At 47.0% G+C, this 23,374-nt stretch overlaps 5 protein-coding genes and 1 long non-coding RNA gene across 8 annotated transcripts; 3 read left to right on the forward strand and 3 right to left on the reverse strand.

The window, feature by feature from the left end:
- The first annotated feature begins 27 nt into the window (after window positions 1-27).
- On the forward strand, window positions 28-8,140 carry LOC135340671 (uncharacterized). 2 transcript variants are annotated; one of them, XM_064537006.1, is made up of 17 exons: window positions 28-260; window positions 375-1,618; window positions 1,935-2,682; window positions 2,849-3,646; window positions 3,755-3,858; window positions 4,487-4,637; window positions 5,111-5,368; window positions 5,414-5,632; window positions 5,684-5,860; window positions 6,012-6,110; window positions 6,369-6,464; window positions 6,517-6,631; window positions 6,686-6,804; window positions 6,857-7,049; window positions 7,110-7,281; window positions 7,338-7,506; window positions 7,860-8,140. In XM_064537006.1, exons 1-17 carry the CDS (start codon window positions 48-50, stop codon window positions 7,965-7,967), a joined length of 4,983 nt encoding a protein of 1,660 aa, XP_064393076.1. In that variant the 5' UTR covers window positions 28-47; the 3' UTR covers window positions 7,968-8,140. The 2 variants fall into 2 exon arrangements, with proteins under 2 accessions (XP_064393076.1, XP_064393077.1); XM_064537007.1 differs by having other exon boundaries at window positions 7,140-7,281.
- A 180-nt stretch (window positions 8,141-8,320) lies between these two features.
- On the reverse strand, window positions 8,321-10,570 carry LOC135340675 (syntaxin-16-like). 2 transcript variants are annotated; one of them, XM_064537013.1, is made up of 8 exons: window positions 10,341-10,570; window positions 9,993-10,081; window positions 9,889-9,941; window positions 9,524-9,630; window positions 9,234-9,396; window positions 9,079-9,182; window positions 8,707-8,850; window positions 8,321-8,610 (listed from the first exon to the last, which is right to left on the reverse strand). In XM_064537013.1, the coding sequence occupies exons 1-8, from the start codon at window positions 10,467-10,469 to the stop codon at window positions 8,410-8,412; spliced, it is 990 nt and encodes a 329-aa protein (XP_064393083.1). In that variant the 5' UTR covers window positions 10,470-10,570; the 3' UTR covers window positions 8,321-8,409. The 2 variants fall into 2 exon arrangements, with proteins under 2 accessions (XP_064393083.1, XP_064393082.1); XM_064537012.1 differs by having other exon boundaries at window positions 10,332-10,569.
- A 28-nt stretch (window positions 10,571-10,598) lies between these two features.
- Window positions 10,599-11,273, forward strand: LOC135340676 (uncharacterized). The gene is made up of 2 exons (XR_010396423.1): window positions 10,599-10,680; window positions 10,886-11,273. It is a non-coding gene; the product is annotated as an uncharacterized LOC135340676 (long non-coding RNA).
- Window positions 11,198-14,947, reverse strand: LOC135340674 (b(0,+)-type amino acid transporter 1-like). Its single transcript, XM_064537011.1, has 8 exons — window positions 14,265-14,947; window positions 13,849-14,089; window positions 13,200-13,244; window positions 13,017-13,140; window positions 12,018-12,221; window positions 11,642-11,791; window positions 11,400-11,592; window positions 11,198-11,347 (listed from the first exon to the last, which is right to left on the reverse strand). Exons 1-8 carry the CDS (start codon window positions 14,839-14,841, stop codon window positions 11,295-11,297), a joined length of 1,587 nt encoding a protein of 528 aa, XP_064393081.1. The 5' UTR covers window positions 14,842-14,947; the 3' UTR covers window positions 11,198-11,294.
- Window positions 14,948-14,974: 27 nt separating this feature from the next.
- On the forward strand, window positions 14,975-21,116 carry LOC135340672 (uncharacterized). The gene is made up of 12 exons (XM_064537008.1): window positions 14,975-15,078; window positions 15,234-15,583; window positions 16,199-16,439; window positions 16,601-16,770; window positions 17,284-17,735; window positions 17,783-17,845; window positions 18,353-18,512; window positions 18,689-18,801; window positions 18,858-19,039; window positions 19,184-19,375; window positions 20,656-20,782; window positions 20,919-21,116. The coding sequence occupies exons 1-12, from the start codon at window positions 14,990-14,992 to the stop codon at window positions 20,994-20,996; spliced, it is 2,217 nt and encodes a 738-aa protein (XP_064393078.1). The 5' UTR covers window positions 14,975-14,989; the 3' UTR covers window positions 20,997-21,116.
- Window positions 21,075-23,230, reverse strand: LOC135340673 (uncharacterized). Its single transcript, XM_064537010.1, has one exon. The coding sequence runs from the start codon at window positions 23,145-23,147 to the stop codon at window positions 21,201-21,203; it is 1,947 nt and encodes a 648-aa protein (XP_064393080.1). The 5' UTR covers window positions 23,148-23,230; the 3' UTR covers window positions 21,075-21,200.
- Window positions 23,231-23,374: the final 144 nt, after the last annotated feature.

Consider the following 23,374-nt stretch of genomic DNA (forward strand, 5'->3'; position numbering starts at 1 on the left):
GTGTGTGTGTGTGTGTGTGACTGCCCCCCTCTCCTGATCCTGTAGGCATGGTAGACGCTCGGTACACAGAGCCACTGTACCGTAGCCATCACGGTGCCATGGATGACAAGACAAAGTTAGTGGAGTCATTCCAAGAGTTTACTGGCAACACGGTGTCTCCAGAGAGCATCTCCCTGGCCAAGGCTTGCATCAAGAGAGGAGGCTCCAAGGAACAGAGATATGCCATCATACACTTTGATAAGTACCTGCAACAGAATCAGGTCAGAGCATCGTATTTATGGGCAGTAGTGCTAATAATCATATACAGTGCACAGTGTTGGTGTCATGCATGTAGTAACGTACCTCATTCAGTAGACTGCTAATCTGCCCTCCAGGATACACCAAGTCACCTAACTATGATGACCTCAGCATATGATCTCCTACTCAAGTATGTCATCAACCTGCTCAAGGTCAAACGTCCGCAAGTGTGGCGCTCCATCAAGACCAACAACACAGCCTTCAAGGCTCGAGTATCTTGCATGTCAGGGGCAGAGGAGATACTGCGCAATGCTGGCTACACTGAGCCCAGGGAGAACTCAATGTGCTTCCCAGAGAGTGTGGATGAGCCGGATAAAGCCAGACTGTCCACCATCGCTGCTGAACTACTCATGGCTAAACTTGAGGTGGAGCTAATGAACAGTGCTACACCTTCTGCTTCCACATCATCATCATCGCCACGACAACAGCATCAGATGTCGTCACCACGACAACAACAGCGTAGTGTTCAACCACCCCCTAACCAATCGTTGCTACACACACAGCCAGAGTACTCCAATGGTCCACCAAGCTACCAGCGCGGTACACAACCATTTAATATGTACAGTGGGTCTCAACCAATGGCTGGATATAACTCCTCCCAACCTCTTAATAATGCCATGGTTGGATATAACTCCATGGCTGGATCGCAACCTTCCAGCAGTGGACCTCAACCAATGGCTGGATCGCAATCTTCCAACAGTGGACCTCGACCAATGGCTGGATATAACTCTTCCCAACCTCCCAGCAGTGGACCTCAACCAATGGTTGGATATAACTCTTCCCAACCTCCCAGCAGTGGACCTCAACCAATGGTTGGATATAACTCCATGGCTGGATCGCAACCTCCCAGCAGTGGACCTCAACCAATGGCAGGATATAACTCTTCCCAACCTCCCACTAATGCAATGGCTGGATCACAACCTCCCAGCAGTGGACCTCAACCAATGGTTGGATATAACTCCATGGCTGGATCGCAACCTCCCAGCAGTGGACCTCAACCAATGGCAGGATATAACTCTTCCCAACCTCCCAACAATGCCATGGTTGGATACACTAATAACCAACGAAGTGCTCACAGTGCGAGTACTGGACAACCTAGTTACTATACCGATGGAAGAATGGCTGGGTACACGCCAGGGATCACAGAGGTCAACACCACTTACACCACTGAAAATAGAGAGAGATCACAGATGAACCCATCATCTGGCTATCCACCAACCAGCCAATCAGCTGTGAGACGAGAGGATTTCCCTGACAACCAGTCGAGTGGTGGTCCACCAGCCCAGTATAGAATGGAACAACAGTCCAACACAACCCAGCCGTGAGTGGGAGGGGTGTGGTTATATGCAGCCGTGAGTGGGAGGGGTGGGGGTGTGGTTGTATGCAGCTCTACTAGTAGTGTGTTATAGTAGGTCATTGTGTGTGTAGTGTCATCAGCTGTCTCAGTACGAGGAGGGGATCTCCTAGGCTGCCTCCCTATATGGCCACTAGTGGGGATCTCCTAGGCTGCCTCCCTATATGGCCACTAGTGGGGATCTCCTAGGCTGCCTCCCTGTGTGCAGTTGTGTGGAGGCTATGAATATTGTTTAGAACATGTGTTAATTGCATAGTTATTATCGGTTTCTGTTTGATTGCAGGCAACCTGTTCCTAGGCCAAAGCCTCGTGTCAGAAGACAGCTATCATCCAACACACCTCCGACCTCCCCAGCCTCACAAGACCCCCCAAACAGGGACCCCCCACCTGAGCTAGATCCCCCAGTCTCCATGGGCAGTCATCGCTCCAGCAGTGGAGAGATGCTCTCACTCTCCTCCTCTGCTAGTGAGGACTCACTGGCTAACAGCGTAGTTGATAAAGCCAGAGATTTCCTCGAAGGGTACAGACTTAAGAAGAAGCAAAATGAAGACACCTTAAAGCAGAGGACTGTAGACTTCACTGTGAGCACTAGCATGTCCCCTCAAGCATCTCGCAAGACAACCCACGCAGCTACATCCTTCCATGCTGTCCTCCCATCCAACAAGCAACCAGTATCACGAACCCTCTCAGAGCCACCCCCTCAAGCTGAGGTTAGGAGCAGTGAGGGGTACAAGCAACCTCCCAAGAAGAAGCAGCCATCATTTCACAATGATCCAATCCTTGAGTTGCCTGAACTCAACAGTCCTGAGCGTCCTACTCAACCGCCTGTTCCCACTCCGAGGCCTAGACAACCACGACCCTCCTCTGGGGGGCATTCATTCTCTGGGGGTCAAAGTATCAAGTCCCCTACCAACAACAGTGCAGGACCTCTGGACACGGGGCCAGATATACCTCCTAAACTACGTTATTGTTCAGAGTGTAACAACAAGCTGGGAGCAGACAATAGATTCTGTGGCTATTGTGGTCAACAGGTAAGGGCGGGTACGTGTATGCTCATGCTACTTACTGCCTATTATATTATCTGATTTTACTTGTGTTATTAAGAAGGTACCCATTATGACAACATAATTCTCACCCAAAATGTACCTTTATATTATGTTCAAAACTTGCCAGCATAATCTACCAACCCATATACAGGCTCCACCAGCTGACCCCCCACAGCCAGTGAGAAGTCTCCCCATGGACCCCCCACAAGACCCCCCACTAAGAGCATCTCACCAGGACGCAGTCAAGGCTGAGGAGTATCACAGAAGAACTCAGGTCATCAAGATTGACCCCTCACTACATGGCTCAACAATGCCCTTCACCCCGGTACCTATGGATACCCCCCCAGTGCTGCCCCCCAGAGCCACACCTCGACAGGTGCCCCCCGGCCCCCCTAAACAAGCGTGGGAGGAGACAGTGCCCCCTCAACAGATGCTGCAAGAACCAATGCCCCCTCGACAATTACCGCCCCCCGGCCTTCCTAAACAAGCCTGGGGGGTAACAGTGCCCCCTCAACAAATGCCCCCCGGCCCCCCTCCTAAACAAGCCTGGGAAGTAACAAGGCCACCGCCAATACCTCCAAAGACACAATCGAATCGTCCTCAAGCCTCGAATAATGGCCCCGCTCAAGCCTCGAATAATGCCCTTCCTCATGATGCAGGGTTTAACACTGCGGCCATGCAGCACTTGAGGGAGAAGGAAGAAGCTTGGAAGAGCAAGCAACGCAGAGATGGAGTCAGAGAGGAAGACTTGCAGCCATTATATGAGCTAGGGAGACCCACTCAAGACAAGAGGGGACAGAGGGGAGGCAGACCACTCGTGGATACGAGCCTGTTCCCTCGCACTGACACAGCCAGACCATTGTCTGAGTTCACTCCCTCTGCCCCAGGGGATGCTCAGAGAGTAGAGACACTCAACCGTCAGGGCAGAAATCTCCTTAGCTCTGTTAAGGTGTGTGCTAAGTGGAGTGGGTGTAGTGTGTGTAGTGTGTGTGTGTGTGTGTGTGGATGATCACTGGAACCGTACTTGGTTGTAATGACCTCCATGACCTCCCTGCAGATGTGTCTCCCCTGGGATTACTCACTGGAGGAGATACAGCTAGCGTTCAGTTGTGATGGGCGTGGCCTCGACTATCTGCAGAATGAGTGGAGACTCATCACTGAGTAAGATTACCTATTATTACATAATCATATTATTATTAGTTCAGTGTTTGCTGTAGTTATAGATTTTGTGGTATTTTTAGAACAAGTGTTGATAAGCTTTGATGGCCTGCATGCTATAGGGTTCATAGTTCATGTGCTGTGTGTGTGTGGCTATGAGTGGAATGTATGTAGCGTCATCACCACATATCCAGGTAGCCGTAGCAACAAAGGGTTTGAGGGAACTTGATCCTAAACAAAGTCTCTAGTTGGTATGTAGTACCTCCTGGCTGTACATGTAGCCTGGCCACCTTCCTAGGCTGTAGCGTGGACACATACCATCCCATGGTTAACACCTTTCCTTGTGCAGCCACTAACATATGTCCCCTATACTTAACCAGATCCTTTTTAGATTGTACACTGTGGGCTATATATTTGGTTTTGCTTTTCCTTCCACCCCCTCGATTGGGGCCGTTCCCCCTGGTAACCAACAGTATCCTCTCTGTGGCTTTGAAGTCATTGTCTCACAGACATGTGCAGCACTTCCTGTTCAAAAAAAAATCCACTTTCAATTTTTGTCCATCTCATAACGATTATAGTCCCTGACCCACTCTCCCATGTACTAACCTCTTCCGCCCCCTCTCTCTTGCAGACAAGCACAACGTAACTTGTCCCTCTACAAGAGTGCTAACCAGTTCTCTGTGGGCACACCATCAAACAAGGAGATGAGGAAGGCTCTAGCCAAAGCTGGTGGGAATATAAAGACTGCCGAGATTGCTGTCTTCAAGGAGAGAGAGAATAAGGTAATGTTAGGAATGTGTTCTCACTTCAGTAGCATACCTGGGTCTGTGTTGTGTGTGTTGGGGTCAGCATGTGGTGGTTTCACGGGCCATTGCTTGGGCCTGAATGTGTGAGCTACGTAGCAGGTAGACTCAGTGGACCGTATCCACAACTTCTCGGTATCATTAAAATATTTTCACAAAGTTCGTCTAGTTATGGGCCTGTATCTCAGGCTGGTATGCAGTCACCTTTGACCTCTCTCTCATATCAGCTGCCCTGGGAAGTGTCAAGCGTGTTCTGTTTAGTCTAGCGCTAACAATTTGATTGGTTGATTAGTATCCTATTCTAATTATGAGCAGTTATCATTTTATGACTGTGTTTACTAGCTCTGTAACTCTGTACCATGTCTCTGTGTACTGTGTGTGTGGGCGTGTAGTTACATAGTGACTAGTGTGTGTGTGTGGGCGTATATATACTGACTCTTGTATGGTGACAGGTGAAACAGCTGTTGGAACGTGTGGACATAATGCGTGGGAGGAGCACACATGTCCCGGGGCTAGGTTGGGAGGGGGCGGTGAGCGTACTATCAGCCAATGAGATGGACGTCGACACTGCATTCTATGTGCTGCAATGTGATTGGCTGAAACCACTTCACGATTATATATTTGATGAGAAGAATAAAAATGTGTTGGTCAACCAAAAAGAGATGGAAGAGATCAAGAAAGTCATCACCAACAAAGACCTTAAGATTGAGGTACCCTCTGTTATGATAGACATAGTGTTCACTCTCTCCCAACAGTCTCACCTTCGCCTGCTCATGGCTGAGTGCAAGTTCACTACAAAGGAAGCCAATATTGTCCTCCAGCTACTGGACGAAGTGGAGGGAGAGTCAACTGTTGAGAGGAGGGAATATCCACTCCAGTATTATATTGAGGCGGCTAAAGATCACGGGGACAAGGCTAGGGACTTTCTTATCAAGGAGTGTGAGATATGCATTGAGAAGTACGCTGTCCACGAGGTGAGTGTGAACCCAGCTTAGCAATTATAACACTTGTTCCCCTGACTGCAGTTTGTGGCCCTGCCTGGCTGCATCCACTCTGTGTGTAAGGATTGCTTCATCAGCCATTTCACATATGTCATCACTGGACAAGAAGTGAAACACTTTACTTGCCCCATTTGTAGTGAACCTGATATGGCTAATAAAGACATTACTGAGGATTTCTATCTCCAGCTGTTCCTTCAACTGGTATGTGACATCACTCATTGCTTATCAACAATGTAGCACCTCGTTGACCTTTTGTTCAAAGGTCTTGTGGAGCTTTTCATGAATGTCATTCCTTGAATTGTTGACTCACATTCTGCCCTGCCTTGCTCTAACTAACCTCCCATCACTATAGATTAAGCAGCATCTAAGTGTTGAGTGCTTCAAGCTCTGTGATGACAAGTTGAAGGAATTCAGCCTTTCAAAGGACCCGAACTTTGTCTGGTGTCCCAACGTAAGTGGGGACCTAGCGTTAAATACAGCATCTTTTAAGGCCATAGCTTTAGTTTTGTTGGTCCGATCACATTATGATTTTCTAAAAGCTTAGAGATAGATAGGCCTTTTAGATGATGTGTTGAGCATACCATCTGAACTGGCTGTTTCTAAATTGGATCATCAGAACTTTAAGTTACAGAGTCAACTCTAGTACAGGGAACAGACCTCTATCCCCTTCATGTATGCACGCAATCACCCCACTCCCACCACCATGCAGACTGAGTGTCAGTCAGGCTTCATCCACGAGGGCAGGGCTGATGACGTGGCATGTCCCAACTGCCGCAGGAGCATGTGCAGAAAATGCAAGAAAAAGGTAGGTAGCAGTTTTATATTTTATTACTTTGATGACCCTTTACCCAACTCAGTGGGAGCCAGCTCATGAGGGCATCTCGTGTGAAGCCTTCGCTAAATGGATAATCGACAACGATCCCAATGCTCAGGAACTAGGGCTGGCAGCTCATCTCCAAGCCAATGGCATCGGTATGTTATCCTCTCGTACTGTGTATGTGTTGTTCAGTAACTATTCTGCCTCAGAATGCCCTGAATGTCATTTCAAGTACGACCTGGCCAGAGGAGGGTGTATGCATTTCAAGTGTGTCAAGTGCCCCAACGAATTCTGCAGTGGGTGTCGTCAGTTATTCAAGCAAGGGCAGGTCAGTCTGCGTATAGTGTGTGGGTGTATCATCTTCACCTTATTGTCACTAGGAGTGTGGCAAGTTGGAGTCATGCAAGTTGAGAGGTCTTCATGCCCACCACCCTCGAGATTGCCTCTTTTTTATGAGGGACTTTGATGTGGCAGAGCTGCAAGCTTTCCTCGCACAACACACAATTAAATATGATACCGCCCCCAAGGAGGTAGCAGCTAGAGCAGAGGATAAGCCAGCAGAAGCTGAACAAGGTGAGAGATTTTATTGTGTCATGAAGTCAACTCTATTCATGTGTCGGTGTCTCTATGTAGCACCTCTTGGTGAATGCCCTGTTGCTGTAGCTCCTGTTGATGGAGCCCCTGCTCCTGCTGCCAAGGTGAAGCCTTGTGGCTGTAAAGCCATGCTACAGAAAGAGACGATGGAGGGACTTATTGATGAGGAGTGTGGAGAACATGTACTAGAAGGTCACGCTGGACTCTGTCAGTAAGTAGTGGAGGGTCTAACACCGCACACATAATCATACCCCCCCCCCCCCATAGAACCCACTACAAGGAATATCTGGTGGACCTCATCAACAAGAACAAACTAGACCCCATCTCAATGTATACTACAAAAAAAATTGAGGTGATGCTGACTCGTGAGGAGATGGCACTACCTGATAAAGATGATGAAGACGATGATGATGTGCAGAGGGCCAAGCTGATACAGGTGTGTGTAGGGGGGTTGGTGCATATATCTGACGGGGGGGGGGGGTTATTGTAGGGGGGTTGGTGCATGTATCTGATGGGGGGGGTTATTGCTATGCGGCGTGTGTGCTTGGTGCGTGTGTGTGTGTGTGTGTGTGTGTGTGTGTGTGTGTGTGTGTGTGTGTGTGTGTGTGTGTGTGTGTGTGTGTGTGTGTGTGTGTGTGTGTGTGTGTGTGTGTGTGTGTGTGTGTGTGTGTGTGTGTGTGTGTGTGTGTGTGTGTGTGTGTGTGTACTGTGCTGTGCTGTGCTGTGCTGTGTGTGTGTGTGTGTGTGCTGTGTGTGTGTGTGTGTTATCGAGTGATTCTATCCCTGCAGCATGTGAAGGAGCAACTACCACTCCCCAATGTCCCCCAGGCTGTAGGAGGAGAGCCACCAGCTGCTGCCATTGCTCCAGCTGCTGTCCCTGTCCCTGCCCCTGTCTAACTGATATATCTAGTGTGTTGATTAGCATTTTTTGTGACTGTATACTTATGTTCTGTGTTGTTTTGTATTGCTGCTAGCATGTACATTAAATTGTATTGTTGTTATGATTTTGATGTAACCATCGATACTCTTGCACGCGGCTTGACCCCGAATCGAGTTTAATATCAACCTAACCAGCTATAAAACCTATACTGTATAGTAGAATAATTATGTGACATCATTGCCTACCACAAATGGATTGAAGATAATTATAAGCTAATTATAACGTCCATATATGGTGGGCGTCGGAGTAAGGTGGAGCTGATTGTAATGAACTGAACTGAGCGAAGCTACTTTTGCTTTGTTTTGTCCACTTTTATAAACAATCACACTGTACAATTAAAAGAACATTGCATATGAAACAAATTGACATAGATTCTAGATACTATAGAAATGCGACACATTAAAAGAAGCTAGGTTTGACAATCTTGGTGACTACTAGGGCTACGACAGCCAGTCCCACTACAACCACCAGCACTAAAATGACAATGAGTTTAATAGATCTCTTCTGATGTTTCTCTGCTCTGGTGAGTTGACTGATGCCTTCCTTGACTCTGTGGGAGGTCTGCTCAATGTTGTAGTCAATTCTGTCCAATATAGTGCCCTATATATGGAGGTACAGGTTAGTTAGTGTGAGCCAGGGGCAGCAAGGTAGCTATGAACACAGTATCCTGTCATGATGACATGACTAGTAGCTCACCTGATCCACAACCAACGTGGCAAGGTCGCGATACATCTCATTGATCTCAGAGATTGATTGGACGATGGCCGTGATCTCTCTCTCCCTCTCCTCTAGCATGACACTGTTGTCCTCCACTAGAGACATCTGACCACTAGTGAACCCCTGGGAGTTAGGGTTAGGGGATTAGGGGAGGGGGTCTGGTTCTCAACAAACAATGCAATAAGAGCTACAGAATACCCTATTAACCTCAGCGCTCAACCAGTTGGCTAACTACAACACACAATGAGATCAGAGCTATGTTACGTACAGACCCCAACATGCTCCTAGACTAACTAAGCTCAACCCTGCCAGCTGGCCAACACACAGTGACCTATTGACCCCAACACTCACTCTGTCATAAAGGACCTCGGGATCTGTGTCCTCTTTGTCTACATCAAATGCTGAGGTGGCACTCAACTCCCCGCCCACCACACGCTCCTCACGATGCTTGAGACCTGCAGAATAAGGGGGCGGGTTATAAGGGGAGGGGCCAGTACAGTACTCACGTTTCAGATAACTTGATTGACTTTTTCTGAAATTGACTGACAGATCTTGTAGTGACATAGCGAGTGAGGACGTTACGTTCTTTGCTACCTTCTTCTCTTGATCGGAGGCATCTTTGCTCTTAGCATTGATGGATTGCAGCCCTCTCTTGGCACGATTAAACATCTGTATATAGGAAGTACACATGATCAAGCCACCACAACCTATTGTGTGACTGTGTTTCCTATTCATCCTCTACACACAGACTAGGTCTACACACAGCCATTGATGTATTGTCCTCTGATAACATTACCTGGGATATTTCTTGAGTGAGTATTTCAATCTCTTGTTCCTCCTCAACATCATCGAACACGTCGGGTCTTGTGGCGTGTTTGTCCTGCAACTGACACAGCTCCTGCACTGTAGGGAGGGGGACTCAATAAAGGCAGGGCTTAATTAGCATGGCTTAATTAACATCCACTTATAGCCCACACGCTTTTTTCAGAAATTGGGCCTGAAATAAATCACTGATCTAAGCCGACAATATTGTAGCGCTATCAAACAACTACTAAATACAATAACTTATATTTTACTTGGACGTTCGCAACACATAGTTATTGCCACGAAAAATTAGCTACGAAAAACAGGTCTGAGTAGCCAGGCTTCACAGTTACTTACTTCTCCTCTTGATGTTGGTGACCTCGTACTGTACCTCATCTAATAAATGGGTCCTGTGTAGAGAGGGTTAATATAGTCACAGTAGAGCTAGTCACATGACCCACCAGTCTGGTACTATAGTGTAGGCGCTGTGGGCAGGGTCATCATCGGACCCTCGTGACTGCACCAATGACACCGTGTCTAGTCCACTGTTCTAAAGGGGTTAACAAGGGGAGGGGAGAGAGATACATAAGGGTTAATGTCGTGTGTATGTACGCTAGTACCATAGTACACCACCACTCCAATTGTACGAAACTTGAATATTTCACCCTTTCATTTGTTTTGTACATGTTTCTGGTATTGTAATTACATTAACTATGGCTATGGTACTATTACACTATATATGTACTACAGGTCATACACACATGTACACAGTGGAGTGGGTCCTCCTCCATCACACTCACCCATCTAACCTCCTCTGAGTCACTGGCTCTAGATCTGAGGGAACTCTGCCTGTATTGGAGAAACTCCGGAGTCAGTACTCTATAAGCTCCTAGTACAGAGCTGCTCGGAGACACTCCAGTTATCATGAGTGAGGCCATGGCGAACACAGTACAGATATATACAGAGGAAAGCTGTCAACACACTTGTGAAATAAAAAGAAGAGATACACTCTGTCATGTGATGGTTGAGATCACGCCCACTATGTGTGGAAAAGGTCGTCCTTAGAACAAACTGTTTGCAAACAAACATGTTTGCTATGGGAAAGATAAGAGAGTCACGTGAGGCTACTTGAGAGAGAAAGACAAAGAGGTGAGTACGAGTGTTGGGTACGTACGTACGTGGAGGCTTTAGGAGCCCTTCTAGAATAAGATATATAGGTCGTTACTGTATATATGTAGTAGGTATCTCATACATGGTAGGTGACGTGTACTTAGTAGTAAGCACACACACACACTGACCACCCCCTCACACACACACACACACACTAACCACCCCCTCACACACACACACACAGTATGGCAGACAGTGGATTTGGTCAGGTCAAAGTTCGCAATATTGGTGAATACGCGGTAAAAAACTTTCGATTCTCCTCTCTCTTCAATTCGATTGGTCGATTTGCCACCAAATATCGGGCGACCTATGTGAACTGTAAGAATGCCCGAATGACGCCATTCTTCCATGTGGTGGGCGTTGCCATGGCGCTCAACTATCTCATTGACTACAAGTATCACTTGAAGCACGAGAAACTACGCAAGTACCACTGAACCCAACGACCCCACTGTGTAGTGTCTAGTATTTGTGGCAACCAGAGTCATTGTTCATAGTCTGTTGTTAATAAATTGTTGATTGTGTCGAAAATAATGATTTGCATATGAAAACAGCATAAAATTAATTGTGATTGATTTTTGATGAATTAAAATTATTCATTTTGCTAGTTGAGTGTTGAGTAGATTGCCTGTGAACTTGGTCAGTTTCTCTAAAGGATTGGAATATAATTATAGCAAATTAGGTTATTTGGTGACACTTACTGGTAATGACGTCGAGTAGGCGTGGTCTCAGTCGCCATGGTGTCTCCATGACGACAAGGAAGTAGACTGGTAGTCCTAGCAACATGACCCCGAAGGCGACCAATGAGGGGACAGGATTTTGTTGGAGGGGGAGGAATGTCAGGAACAGACTTGCCGCAATAGAAAACAACGTCACAGGGACTATAAACCACGCCTATGAGTGGGCGGTGTGTACAGTGTGTGTGAGGGTGGAGTGGGCGTACCTTAAAGGGGCGTGGCTCCCTCCTCCGAGTGACCCTCATTATAAGCACGGAGGAGAAGATGAGAGTATAGAAGAGGTAAATAACGGCACTGAGTCCGTTGAGCAGCTCAGAGATGTCACCAATCAAGATCAGGGCACATCCACCAAACACCTACACACGACATACAACACGACATAGAAATAGGCTTTGCAAATTGGTACTAATCACAGAACTTGTATCTAAGCACACCATTGGAAAGGTAATTTTGAGAGCTATTGCTTCAATTAAAGTTTAATCCGAACACACATTACGGCTACCATGAAGTCTGGGGAAGATAGGGGAAGAAATTATGGATACTATAGCATAGTTATTGTAGTGAATGTGACTGCAGCCTCACGTGTAGTATGATGGCTGGCAGTGGTGTTTGGTAGCTGGTGTGTAGTCCAGAGAGGAATGCTGGTAGCATACCGTCCCTGGCAGCCACAAAGCTCACTCTGGAGCCAGAGTACACTCCCCCCACTGAAGCACCACATGTGGAGAGAGCCACCATCAGAGGGAAGAGCACTAGTCCAGCTCTACCCAGCACAGCACTGCCAAATGTCTGTACACAGTAACCACTGGAAGGCAACACTAAAGTACCGTATTACTAGAATATTTTGCTGATGATAAAATTTTACAAATGAGCCAAATGAGCCAAATTAGCAGAAAACTTGACCCATTGCGATCTGTGTTGTACTATAGTTTTGCATTTTATTTTTGCCAAGTGATCAACGTTCGAAAAGTGTTTGCATTGTTTGATGCATTCTAGTAATACCAAGAGTGCATAAGAAGATAAGAGTGTCGAACTACTGATACTTCTACACAAACACTGTACACATAGTAACATGACTCGTAACATGACTCGCACGTGATAAAGTATTGTAAATTTGTAAATTTACTAGTAATCTCCTAGTAAATGTTAACCGTGACGTTTTAGGGGTGTGGTTTTCGAACAATTCTAGTTATTAATAATTGTTCAATGTTCGCGTTCAACGTTCAGAGCTAATGGAGCTGCTCACTGCACACTGATAGGAGACGATCTCTTCACAAAAATCATCTAAATAGAGACAATAGTAGAGTTGATCCTCTTCACTTGCACTCTTTACTCACTATTAACAACTTCTGTGCGTTGCGTAATTATGCGCAAACGTCATCAATTCCGAGTTGCTCACGTGCAATTGACAGGATGTCACGTTACTCTGTGCACAGTGTTTGTGTAGTATCAGTAGTCTTCTTATGCACTCTTGGTAATACAGTACAATGGATGTCTTCTATTACAAGGGTGTACACTAAGGCTGCATGGTAAGCAGCTACTAACCACAGACCACCATATTGACTGGAAGTGTAGTGAACTCACTAAAGCTATGGCCTCTCCAGCCAGTATCTGTTGGTAGGAGAGCACTCCAAAGTAGGAAATATTGACAAGGAGATAACAGAGCGCCACTATAGGGACAGCAATGAACAGAGAGCGGGGGAGGGTCCTATGGGAGGGGGGGGGGGGGGGTGAGCACATATGCAGGTATTAGGGGTTGGTACTTACTTTTCTACATTTTTTGTCTCCTCAAAAGCAAAGAATATGACACTCCTGCAAGGACACAGCATAACACACAACACACACACACCCCCACACACACACACAGTACATGTATAGTGAATTTGCAGTGCACTTGCAACAGAGAATTGGATAACAACAAAACCACAATAATATTTTATTACATGTACGTACATGTAGATAATAATTTCTTAGCCTGAAACCCATAGGCTGTATAATTATAAAGATCTCAGGAAGAGGCTTAGTGGATAGGGTGGTGGCTTCGTAGATCATATTACAGATAAGGCATGGGTTCGATTCCCTCTTGGGGGACTTTTTTTCAAATCAACAAGTAATTTCCATAACCTTTGAATGCATCATGCTCCTGTCAAGTACATAATCAAGTTGGGTCGACACCCAACTTACCCTTTTTGGTAGATTAGGTTCTGATCTTTTTTTCTTCTCAGATATGTGCTAGAATTATTCATTTTGTAGAATCAGAAGTGGCCGAAATAACTATGCTAAATATAATTTCCCCTTTCAGTTTTTGGTCCTGATTAATGATAATATTATTCTAAATTGTGGTTTTGCTGTTTGCAAGTGCTACTACAATCCACCCACCCACACACACACAGTACACACCCACACACACACTCACCATCCATCGTAGGACCAGAGGACACCATAAAATGCCAGAGCCAGATTAGAGGCAGTTAGTTGAAACCCTTCTCTTGGGGTGAACCAGTTGTGAGGGTCTTCAGGAAATGATCTTCTGCTGATGAGAGTGGCTATCCCGAGGAGAGCAATGAATAAGACTGCAAACAACTTGAGCACCGTAACCACGGCAATGATCTGAGCAGTTAGCCTCACACTATACACATTGACAGCCCCTACAGAAACTACAAGTGTGTGCGTGGGTGGGTAGCTATGGTTACTAGTATCGCTGAAAGATTGTGAACACTAGTGCTCCATGGTACACACGCACACGCACACGCACACACACACACACACACACACACACACACACACACACACACACACACACACAGTGACTTACTGACACACGTGACTTACTGACAATGGCCAATGCAATGAGTTTAACAACAGCCTCGGGAGCAGAGCAGTCAATGAAGAATGGTTGAGCCAGGTAATGAGCACATGTCAGTGTGAGGATGGCAAAGCTACCTGGTCGAACAATGAACACAGAGCACCAGATGTACAGGAAGGCTATACAACCTCCCAGTAATGTAGTCCCCTTGTTCCTTCTATTGAACGAGTAGCCCTCTAACAGGAATGAGTATTCTCCACCACTGGATCGCACTAATAGCCCTAGCTCCATATAACACAGGGATCCAGCCAATGCAATGAGTGCCCCAACCATCCAGGCCACCATGCTCACACCAAGTGAACCAGTGTGGTACAGCACTATCTTAGGAGTGAAGAATATACCAGAGCCAATAATGGCACCAACTATCAAGGTGACACCATTGAAGAGAGAGAGCTCCTTCCTAAGAGAGGGTATACTGGGGAGGGGCTGATTAGGTAGTAGCGCTGTCCGAGAGAATACGATCTCCTCCTCTTCACTGTCGGTAGCACTCCGTATTGTGAGGTCCACCACCTCCAGCTCCAGACCAACACGTCTGCTCATCATGAAGCCTGTCTTGACGTAGTCAAGCAATGTAGACCTGATCTCTATGCATGTCTAGTCTAGTCTACATGTAAGGTTTAGTGTTATTGTTTCTAAATAGAACGCACCAACTACAAGCCCCTCCCCTTTTCTAGTTCCAGTTCGAAACTCCATGACCTTTGACCTCATCCAGCAAGCACAAGCTTCTCTACACTCGTACTTTACTGTACGGCTAAAAGCTTTCCTCTTGTCCGTAAACAAGTGAGCATGTCATGTGTCTAGAGGGTTCAACTAAGTCCTGGCCTTTGCAACATTTTAATGGTGCAATCTTGTCCACATTTCTGATCCATCGTAATTGATGCCGATGCACACGCACACACACACACCCACGCCACACACACACACACACACACCAGTATGGAGCCTGTTGAGATGGTGCCTGCCGACACCACGTCTGACCACACCCCCTACCTATCACATCCTGACAGCCTCACACGCTCACACAACAACGAGCCGCCCACTAAAAGACCTAAACTTGATCACAACCCACCACCGGCAAAGCAACGTCCAATCGGAATAGCCCAACCATTCCGTCAGTTGCCTGTAGAGGTGGTAAAGTTGCCACGACTACAGGGAATCAAGGAAACACGAGAACTCTCGGACAGTGAAGAGTCACAGGATGATAACCGGTTTGACAGGTTTGCCAACGAGAGTGATAGTGGGCGTATTGTGGAGGAGGTAGAGCCACACAAGACCTCAGTGCAAGGTCAGCTAATAACTTGTACTTTAATATATGACATGAATGGAATGACCTGATTACATAGCATTTGAATGCAACTCTAAAAATGTTGCAGGCGCTCTTTGAACGACCATAACTCATAACTTTAGTTTCGTTGGTCCAATCACATTAATTCTGAAAGCTTAGAGAGATGCCCTTTCAGATGTGGATTTGGGGTTTTTTTCATGGGATAGCGTGTTCCGAAAATTATTATAATTATGGCCCATTTCAATTCTAAGCTTCAGTAAATTTAGGTCATCAGATAGAGCCAGCCAACTCTAGTGCATTCTACAAACCTTATCTCCCCCTCACCTTATCTCCCCACTACCCCCCTCACCTTATCTCCCCACTACCCCCCTCACCTTATCTCTTCACTACCCCCCTCACCTTATCTCCTCACTACCCCCCTCACCTTATCTCCTCACTACCCCCCTCACCTTATCTCCCCACTACCCCCCTCACCTTATCTCCTCACTACCCCCCTCACCTTATCTCCCCACTACCCCCCTCACCTTATCTCCCCACTACCCCCCTCACCTTATCTCTCACTACCCCCCTCACCTTATCTCCCCACTACCCCCCTTACCTTATCCCCCCCTCCAGATACGACTGGGCTCCCGGGTGGACGGAAGTGGGTGGTGTTTGTCTCCCATAGCACCTCGGATCAGCTCTGGGTGAGAGGGAATATAGTCGTTCCTCTCAGGGAACTAAAGATACCAGTTGCTGCTAGCTACCACTTTATGCCTGATGCTAGCCGCTATGATGACAAGGCTATACAAGGAGCCATGGCTGATAGCTGTATGGTGGTCATAGCACTCAGTCCTGGCTACCTCAGCAGTGGAAGGTCAGTGGTGGGGCAAATACGTATGGTCCTAGCCCATATTCTTTTCCAAGTTGATAGGCCTTGTCAAGAGCTACAGAATACGATTTGATTTTTAGTTGAAGTTTTGACCTCTCGAAAGTAGCAATGCACATCTGATCCCAGCCCCCCGCCCACACACACAGGTGTCATAATGAGTCAGTAACGGCAGTGAAACTCCGCCCATCTCTGGAGGTGGTGGTGGCCGCTATGAGGAGCTGCAATCGTCCAGACACACTCAAACACTTTCTATATCTGGACTTTATTGACCCAACTAAAAGGGATATTGTCTGGGACAAACTTATGGAAACTATTGGTGAGTATAACCCCGTAATCTCTGAATAGTACGACCTGGTTTAATCGATGGTTAGGGGACTCTTTCAGCTGCCATAACTTTAGTACCGTTGATCCAATGTCAACAATTTTATGATTTTCTGAATGCTTAGAAAGAGACCTTTCAAATGATGTCATCAAACTTGATAATTGTGAGATAAAAGCATTTGCCAATTTGGTCGTACCATGAATAATAGCCCATGGTCCAAGGCCGAAAAATGACAAATTAGGGCACCAACAAAATTTCATTTGAAAGGTATTTTTCAGAAAATCATAACATTTTTGACATTGGATCAACGATACTAAAGTTATGGCTGTTGAAAGATGTTCAACAATCACCCTCGTAATCTCAATCTTGGACTCTTTCAGCTGCCATAAACTTTAGTACCGTTGATCCAATGTCAACAATTTATAAAAGCTTAGAAATTATGGCTGTTAGGGTTAGGGTTATGGCTGTTGAAAGATGAAAATGTTCAACTTTCATACTTTACTGCAGATTATTGTATGACTCCGAGAAGCAGCAAAGAAGAAGAGGACGTCCAGCACAGGGTCACAAGTCACACTCACGACCGGCACACTCACACAGACCACACCCACCGCCCTCACACTGTCACTTACTCCACGCTATCAGAGGATCAACACGTTCGAATGGTCAATGATTTTGAACTCATGTATGAGGAGAAACAATTGGAGCAATCGATTGAAGGGACGTCCTCGTTAGGGGGCGTGTCTGATCACATGACACAAAGCCACAGCAGTGAGGATACATGTGATCATATAGCTGACGACACAAGACATGCTGATGAGGAAGTTGTCACTAATAATAGCAGCGTACACTCTACAGAAGAATTAATGACAGATGTTAAAGGTAAACTCGCGGACGTAGAGGAAGGAGAAGTTGCTGACTCAGGAGATGAAACAACATCGAGACAAAATAACAACGACCAGGTTTGTGTGTGTTGATGGTATTCCCTTAACCATGAGTGTCCCCTCAGGCTACCAAGGTGACCAGCTTCTATAACCAGCTGGCCCGGCCGGATGCAGACAGACGACAAGAGGTAAGCCATCTCTCACCTAAAGGGAGCAGTTTGCAGAGAATGGTGTGCCTCAATCAGCCTTTAGGCCCAAACCTTCCGTTTTGGAAGAGAAAGCTTTAATTATAGCCTTTGTGTTTTCACCGAAATTAGTAGCTTTTTGATAGAGCTACACACTATTTATGGTGTGCAATGCATCGATGCTGGTAGATATCGATGCTGGTAGATATCGATGCTGGTAGATAGGGGGTGTGGTCAGATATCGATGCTGGTAGATATCGATGCTGGTAGATATCGATGCTGGTAGACATCGATGCTGGTAGACATCGATGCTGGTAGACATCGATGCTGGTAGACATCGATGCTGGTAGACATCGATGCTGGTAGACATCGATGCTGGTAGACATCGATGCTGGTAGAAGTCTTCTGTTTCTGACTAAATAGCATGCATGGCCTACAGCCTTGAGGCTGTTTTGATTGCTATATCTTGATAATTACACACACTCTGACCAACCTCCTCCCCTACTCTAGAGTCCAATATTCTTCATGCGTAACTTCAACAACTGGGTAAAGAGTGTTCTCATACGCGGGTACGTCCACCGTGAGGCTATAGTGTTGGACCTGTGCTGTGGCAAGGGAGGGGACCTACTCAAGTGGAAGGAGGGACGCATCGGCTACCTCATCTGTGCAGGTGTGTACTGACGTGTTCCATTAGCTCTACCATTATGAGACGTTGGAGCTAGAATGTGTAATTTCATGATAAATGCATTTTGTAGCCCTTTAAATTGAAAGGCTTTTCTATGTAACAGGTTGCTTTCGTTTAAATGTGCTAGCTGCTAACACTATTAACTCGTGGTTTGCATACAGATATCTCCGATGTGTCAGTGGAGGCAGCAAAGAGTCGCTACACATCTAACAAGATGATGGTGAGAGGGCGGCCTCCATTCGAGGCAGAGTTCATCTGTGCCGATTGTTGTCAGGTATGTCCAACAGATTCAGTAGCCTCGGGGTTAATGTATATCATTATGCACACAAGGTTCGACTGCGTGAGCGTTACCTGAACCCTGGACGAAGGTTCAATATCACCAGCTGTCAGTTCTCCATCCATTACTCATTTGAGAGTTTTGAGAAGGCTCACATGATGTTGCGTAATGCGTGTGAGAACCTTGTACCCGGAGGATACTTCGTGGGCACTACCATCGACGCCAACCGGATAGTGTGAGTGGGTGGGTGTGTGGGTGGTGGGGCTATCTTACATTGTCCATAACTTGTATTGCGAACGTCCGCTTTCCACAACAAACTTTGGATTTAATAACTCTTTGATAGTGCTACATTATAGTGTCAGTAATTTATTTCACACAGGCATCGGTTGCAAGATGCAGGTCAAAGTGAAGATGGATTATGGAAATTTGGTAATGAGATATTCACGGTGACCCTTGACCCCAGCTTGGACCCAAGGGACACCCTCCCCCTATTTGGGTCAAAGTACAACTTCAAGCTGCACGGAGTAGTGGACCTACCAGAGTATCTAGTCCACTTCCCCACCTTCCAGAGGTGTGCTGTGTGTGTAGTGTGTGTGTGTGTAGTGTGTGTAGTGTGTAGTGTGTGTGTGTGTTCACCCTCCCCCCTCTCATGCAGCATGCTGTGTAGTGTGTGTAGTGTGTAGTGTGTGTGTGTGTTCACCCTCCCCCCCTCTCATGCAGCATGCTGTGTGTGTGTGTGTGTGTGTGTGTGTTCACCCCCCCCTCTCATGCAGCATGCTGTGTGTGTGTGTGTGTGTGTGTGTGTGTGTGTGTGTGTGTGTGTGTGTGTGTGTGTGAGGGCGTGTAAGGGCGTGTGAGGGCGTGTGTTGTGTGTGTGTGTGTGTGTGTGTGTGTGTGTGTGTGTGTGTGTGTGTGTGTGTGTGTGTGTGTGTGTCACTGTGTGTGTGTGTGTTCACCCCCCCTCTCATGCAGCATGCTGTGTGTGTGTGTGTTCACCCTCACCCCTCTCATGCAGCATGCTGTGTGTGTGTGTGTGTGTGTGTGTGTGTGTGTGTGTGTGTGTGTGTGTGTGTGTGTGTGTGTGTGTGTGTGTGTGTGTGTGTGTGTGTGTGTGTGAGGGCGTGTGTTGTGTGTGTGTGTGTGTGTGTGTGTGTGTGTGTGTGTGTCACTGTGTGTGTGTGTGTGTGTTCACCCCCCCCCCCTCTCATGCAGCATGCTGTGTGTGTGTGTGTGTTCACCCTCCCCCCCTCTCATGCAGCATGCTGTGTGTGTGTGTGTGTGTGTGTGTGTGTTCACCCCCCTCTCATGCAGCATACCGTGTGTGTGTGTGTGTGTGTGTGTTCACCCCCCTCTCATGCAGCATGCTGTGTGTGTGTGTGTGTGTGTGTGTGTGTGTGTGTGTGTGTGTGTGTGTGTGTGTGTGTGTGTTCACCCCCCCTCTCATGCAGCATGCTGTGTGTGTGTGTGTTCACCCCCCCCCTCTCATGCAGCATGCTGTGTGTGTGTGTGTTCACCCCCCCCCCCTCTCATGCAGCATGCTGTGTGTGTGTGTGTGTTCACCCCCCTCTCATGCAGCATGCTGTGTGTGTGTGTTCATCCCCCCCCCTCTCATGCAGCATGCTGTGTGTGTGTGTTCACCCCCCTCTCATGCAGCATACTGTGTGTGTGTGTGTTCACCCCCCTCTCATGCAGCATGCTGTGTGTGTGTGTGTTCACCCCCCTCTCATGCAGCATACTGTGTGTGTGTTCACCCCCCTCTCATGCAGCATACTGTGTGTGTGTGTGTTCACCCCTCCCCTCTCATGCAGCATGCTGTGTGTGTGTGTGTTCACCCCCCCCCCCCTCATGCAGCATGCTGGAGGAGTATGATATGGAATTTGTGCACAGACAAGGCTTTATTGACTTCTTCCATGAGCGCCGTCATCACCTTGACGATGCTGACCTCCTCTTCAAGATGTCCGCCTTCGACAAACAGACGGTAAGTGAACTAACCATAGCAATGCTATAGCGCCTGTCCACACAATCTGTACAGTAGTGCCTGTGTATGGTATGTTCTAGATTGCCTCCTCAAAATTTAATTGTATTATCGTGTGGGTTACCCCTCCCCCCTACAGGGCACAATGTCAGCTGCTGAGTGGGAGGCCATTGGACTGTACATGGTGTTTGTGTTCAGAAAACGTTTCCCAGCCTAGCTCACAACCTAACTGATAGTGACCAGTCACCATTCTAATGCATTATCATTCATTCATTGTTGTACGTACGTTTAATGGTTGTTGTTGTGTTCATGATCTCTTATCAATCAAGACAGCAATAAGAGAGCAAACATAATAATTAGTAAAGGGTACAAAATGGAGCACACAGTAAGCTAGTATTATAATAATAATTTTCTAGCTTAATTAATATTTCTCAATGAGTAGGAACTGTGCAGGATCAATGTCGCGTGGTGTGAGTTGTGCTCGCCCGCCCACTCCCCACCACGCAGGGGTCCATGCATTCAACAGTTGTCCAAGTGTCAACGCCCACTCACTCTCCTCGGAGGTGTCGTCCAGACGATGATGACTGAGACTCAGTCTGGTTCGTCTGTAACCAGCCCCTGGGGATATGATAGTATCCACATATTGAAGGAATGTATTGAGCGACCACGAAGGATTGATATCCATAATGTTAGCTAGGCATGTCTCTGGTCTTGATTTATCTTGTTGCTTGTAGTCTGATAGTTGCCGCACAGTGACTGGGATGGGCGGGCCAGTCACTTCGAATACCTTCACTACAGAGTAGGTATGTAGAGAACACTGTGAGAGTGAGAGTTGGTACAATGACATGGACGTGTAGAGTTCTTTGAGGTCGAGTGAATAGCGATCGTTGTTGCTTGGAAACTGCCGCTGTTTTGAGGAGAGTAGCCTTACCACAGAGCACATGTGTGGTGCTAGACTGTTGCTAGTCTCAGTGTCAGATCGGTTGAATCGTTGGCTCTGTGTTAGTCTGCTAGCACCGGCCCTTCTCACTGCTAGCTTTCGAAAGCTTCTCCTGAGACCAGCTGAAATGGATGTGTCAGGAACGTTGAATGGATACGTACATCGCCAGTTGTCGTCAGACGTGTATTGTGGAGAGAAATCATCTTCTGAAACAATCACAAGGAAGCTATTTTGTCCGAGGGAGAACTGACTTCTCAAAAGTGTATCGAATTCTCTCATTGTCATGTCAAGGTCAGCATCAACATTCATCATGCTTTGTCCTACTAGTGATGTCACTAGAGACAAACTGCTGTCAAAGGGCCCCTCGTCCAGACTGGTGTACGATCCTCCCAGTTCACTCGGCTCAGCTGGGCAGATCACAAAACAGTCCATTTGTCGATGCTTCTCTGTTAGCAGCTCCGTAGCTGTCACTGGTTTGAAGTTGTGGTAGAGCTTTAGCACGTAGTTGGATGGAATACCAAAATGCTTCTGCAATAAATATGTAAATTCAGCAAAGAGAATGTGAGATTTGACTCTCATGGTTGCGTTTGCATTGAACCGGCTAGCCACGTCCCCAGGCCATAGCTTCACAACCACAATAACAGGTGAACGAGATCCAAACAGATTGTAATAGAGCTTTGCAGGGATAGAGTATAAATCTGATACCAGGTCCAGATTACAAATAGTCGTCCTGTAAGCCTGATCCTTCAGAGAAGCAACAGTTCCACCAGACTCAGAATCCTCGCCACCGTCCCCTTCACCCTCGTCCACCGTGGCTATGATAGACTGGTACAAGAGGAGAAGACAGCAACTGCAGAACTGAGTCTCATTCTCAAACTCCACTGGTAAGCACTGAGCCTCCAGCCCCTCACATCCCGCCACTCTCAGGCTGGCTCCACTCCATAAGAACACAATCTTCCTACCAGCAAATGGCCCAAGGACTGGTCGTATTACAAGTTTCATTGTCAGATCATTAAACCATGTCTTCCCCTTGAGAGTAATTTGCAAGGGATATCGTTCCTTTGAGCATTCTGTCTCCTCTTCTCCTTCTGATTCGTCTTCATTCATCACGATCGCCTCTGGCAATTCATCGCTGTCACTGTCCTCGTCCTCCTCCATCAGTTTGTGGAGTTCTGTGTTCCCCAGGCTGAAGCTCACTCGTCCAGTGGTGGCCACTCCAGGCATGACAGAGAACTGGGTCGGAGAGAACAATAATCCAGTGCGTACTGCGGCTAGCAAGTCTCGTAGCTGACTCTCCTCCTTACTGAAACCTGCACCAGCTGTTAGGTTGGAGGGCTTGGGTAGCGATGGTTGAATTCCGTAGGTACCTAGCCTTCTTTTGATAATGTCCGCCTCTGGAGGGAGGGGAGAATTCCAACAAGCTCCCATTACGAGTTGGTCTGGTAGTACAGTGCCTATGCTGAATTGTTATTCCAATATATCTTAGCTTGCATTTGCATGCACAGAGATGGAGGAATGTTCAGAGTAAGTGCAGAAACAGAAGGAATGCACATAGAAGCCAGCCAGTATGTATCGGCAAATTCATTGGGCATGCGCAGTAAGCTTACATTTGCGCGTGAGCAGAGACCTTAGGAATGTCACACGATTGATGACGC

Source organism: Halichondria panicea, chromosome 9 (assembly GCF_963675165.1).
Source record: "Halichondria panicea chromosome 9, odHalPani1.1, whole genome shotgun sequence".
Classification (NCBI taxonomy): Eukaryota; Metazoa; Porifera; class Demospongiae; order Suberitida; family Halichondriidae; genus Halichondria; species Halichondria panicea.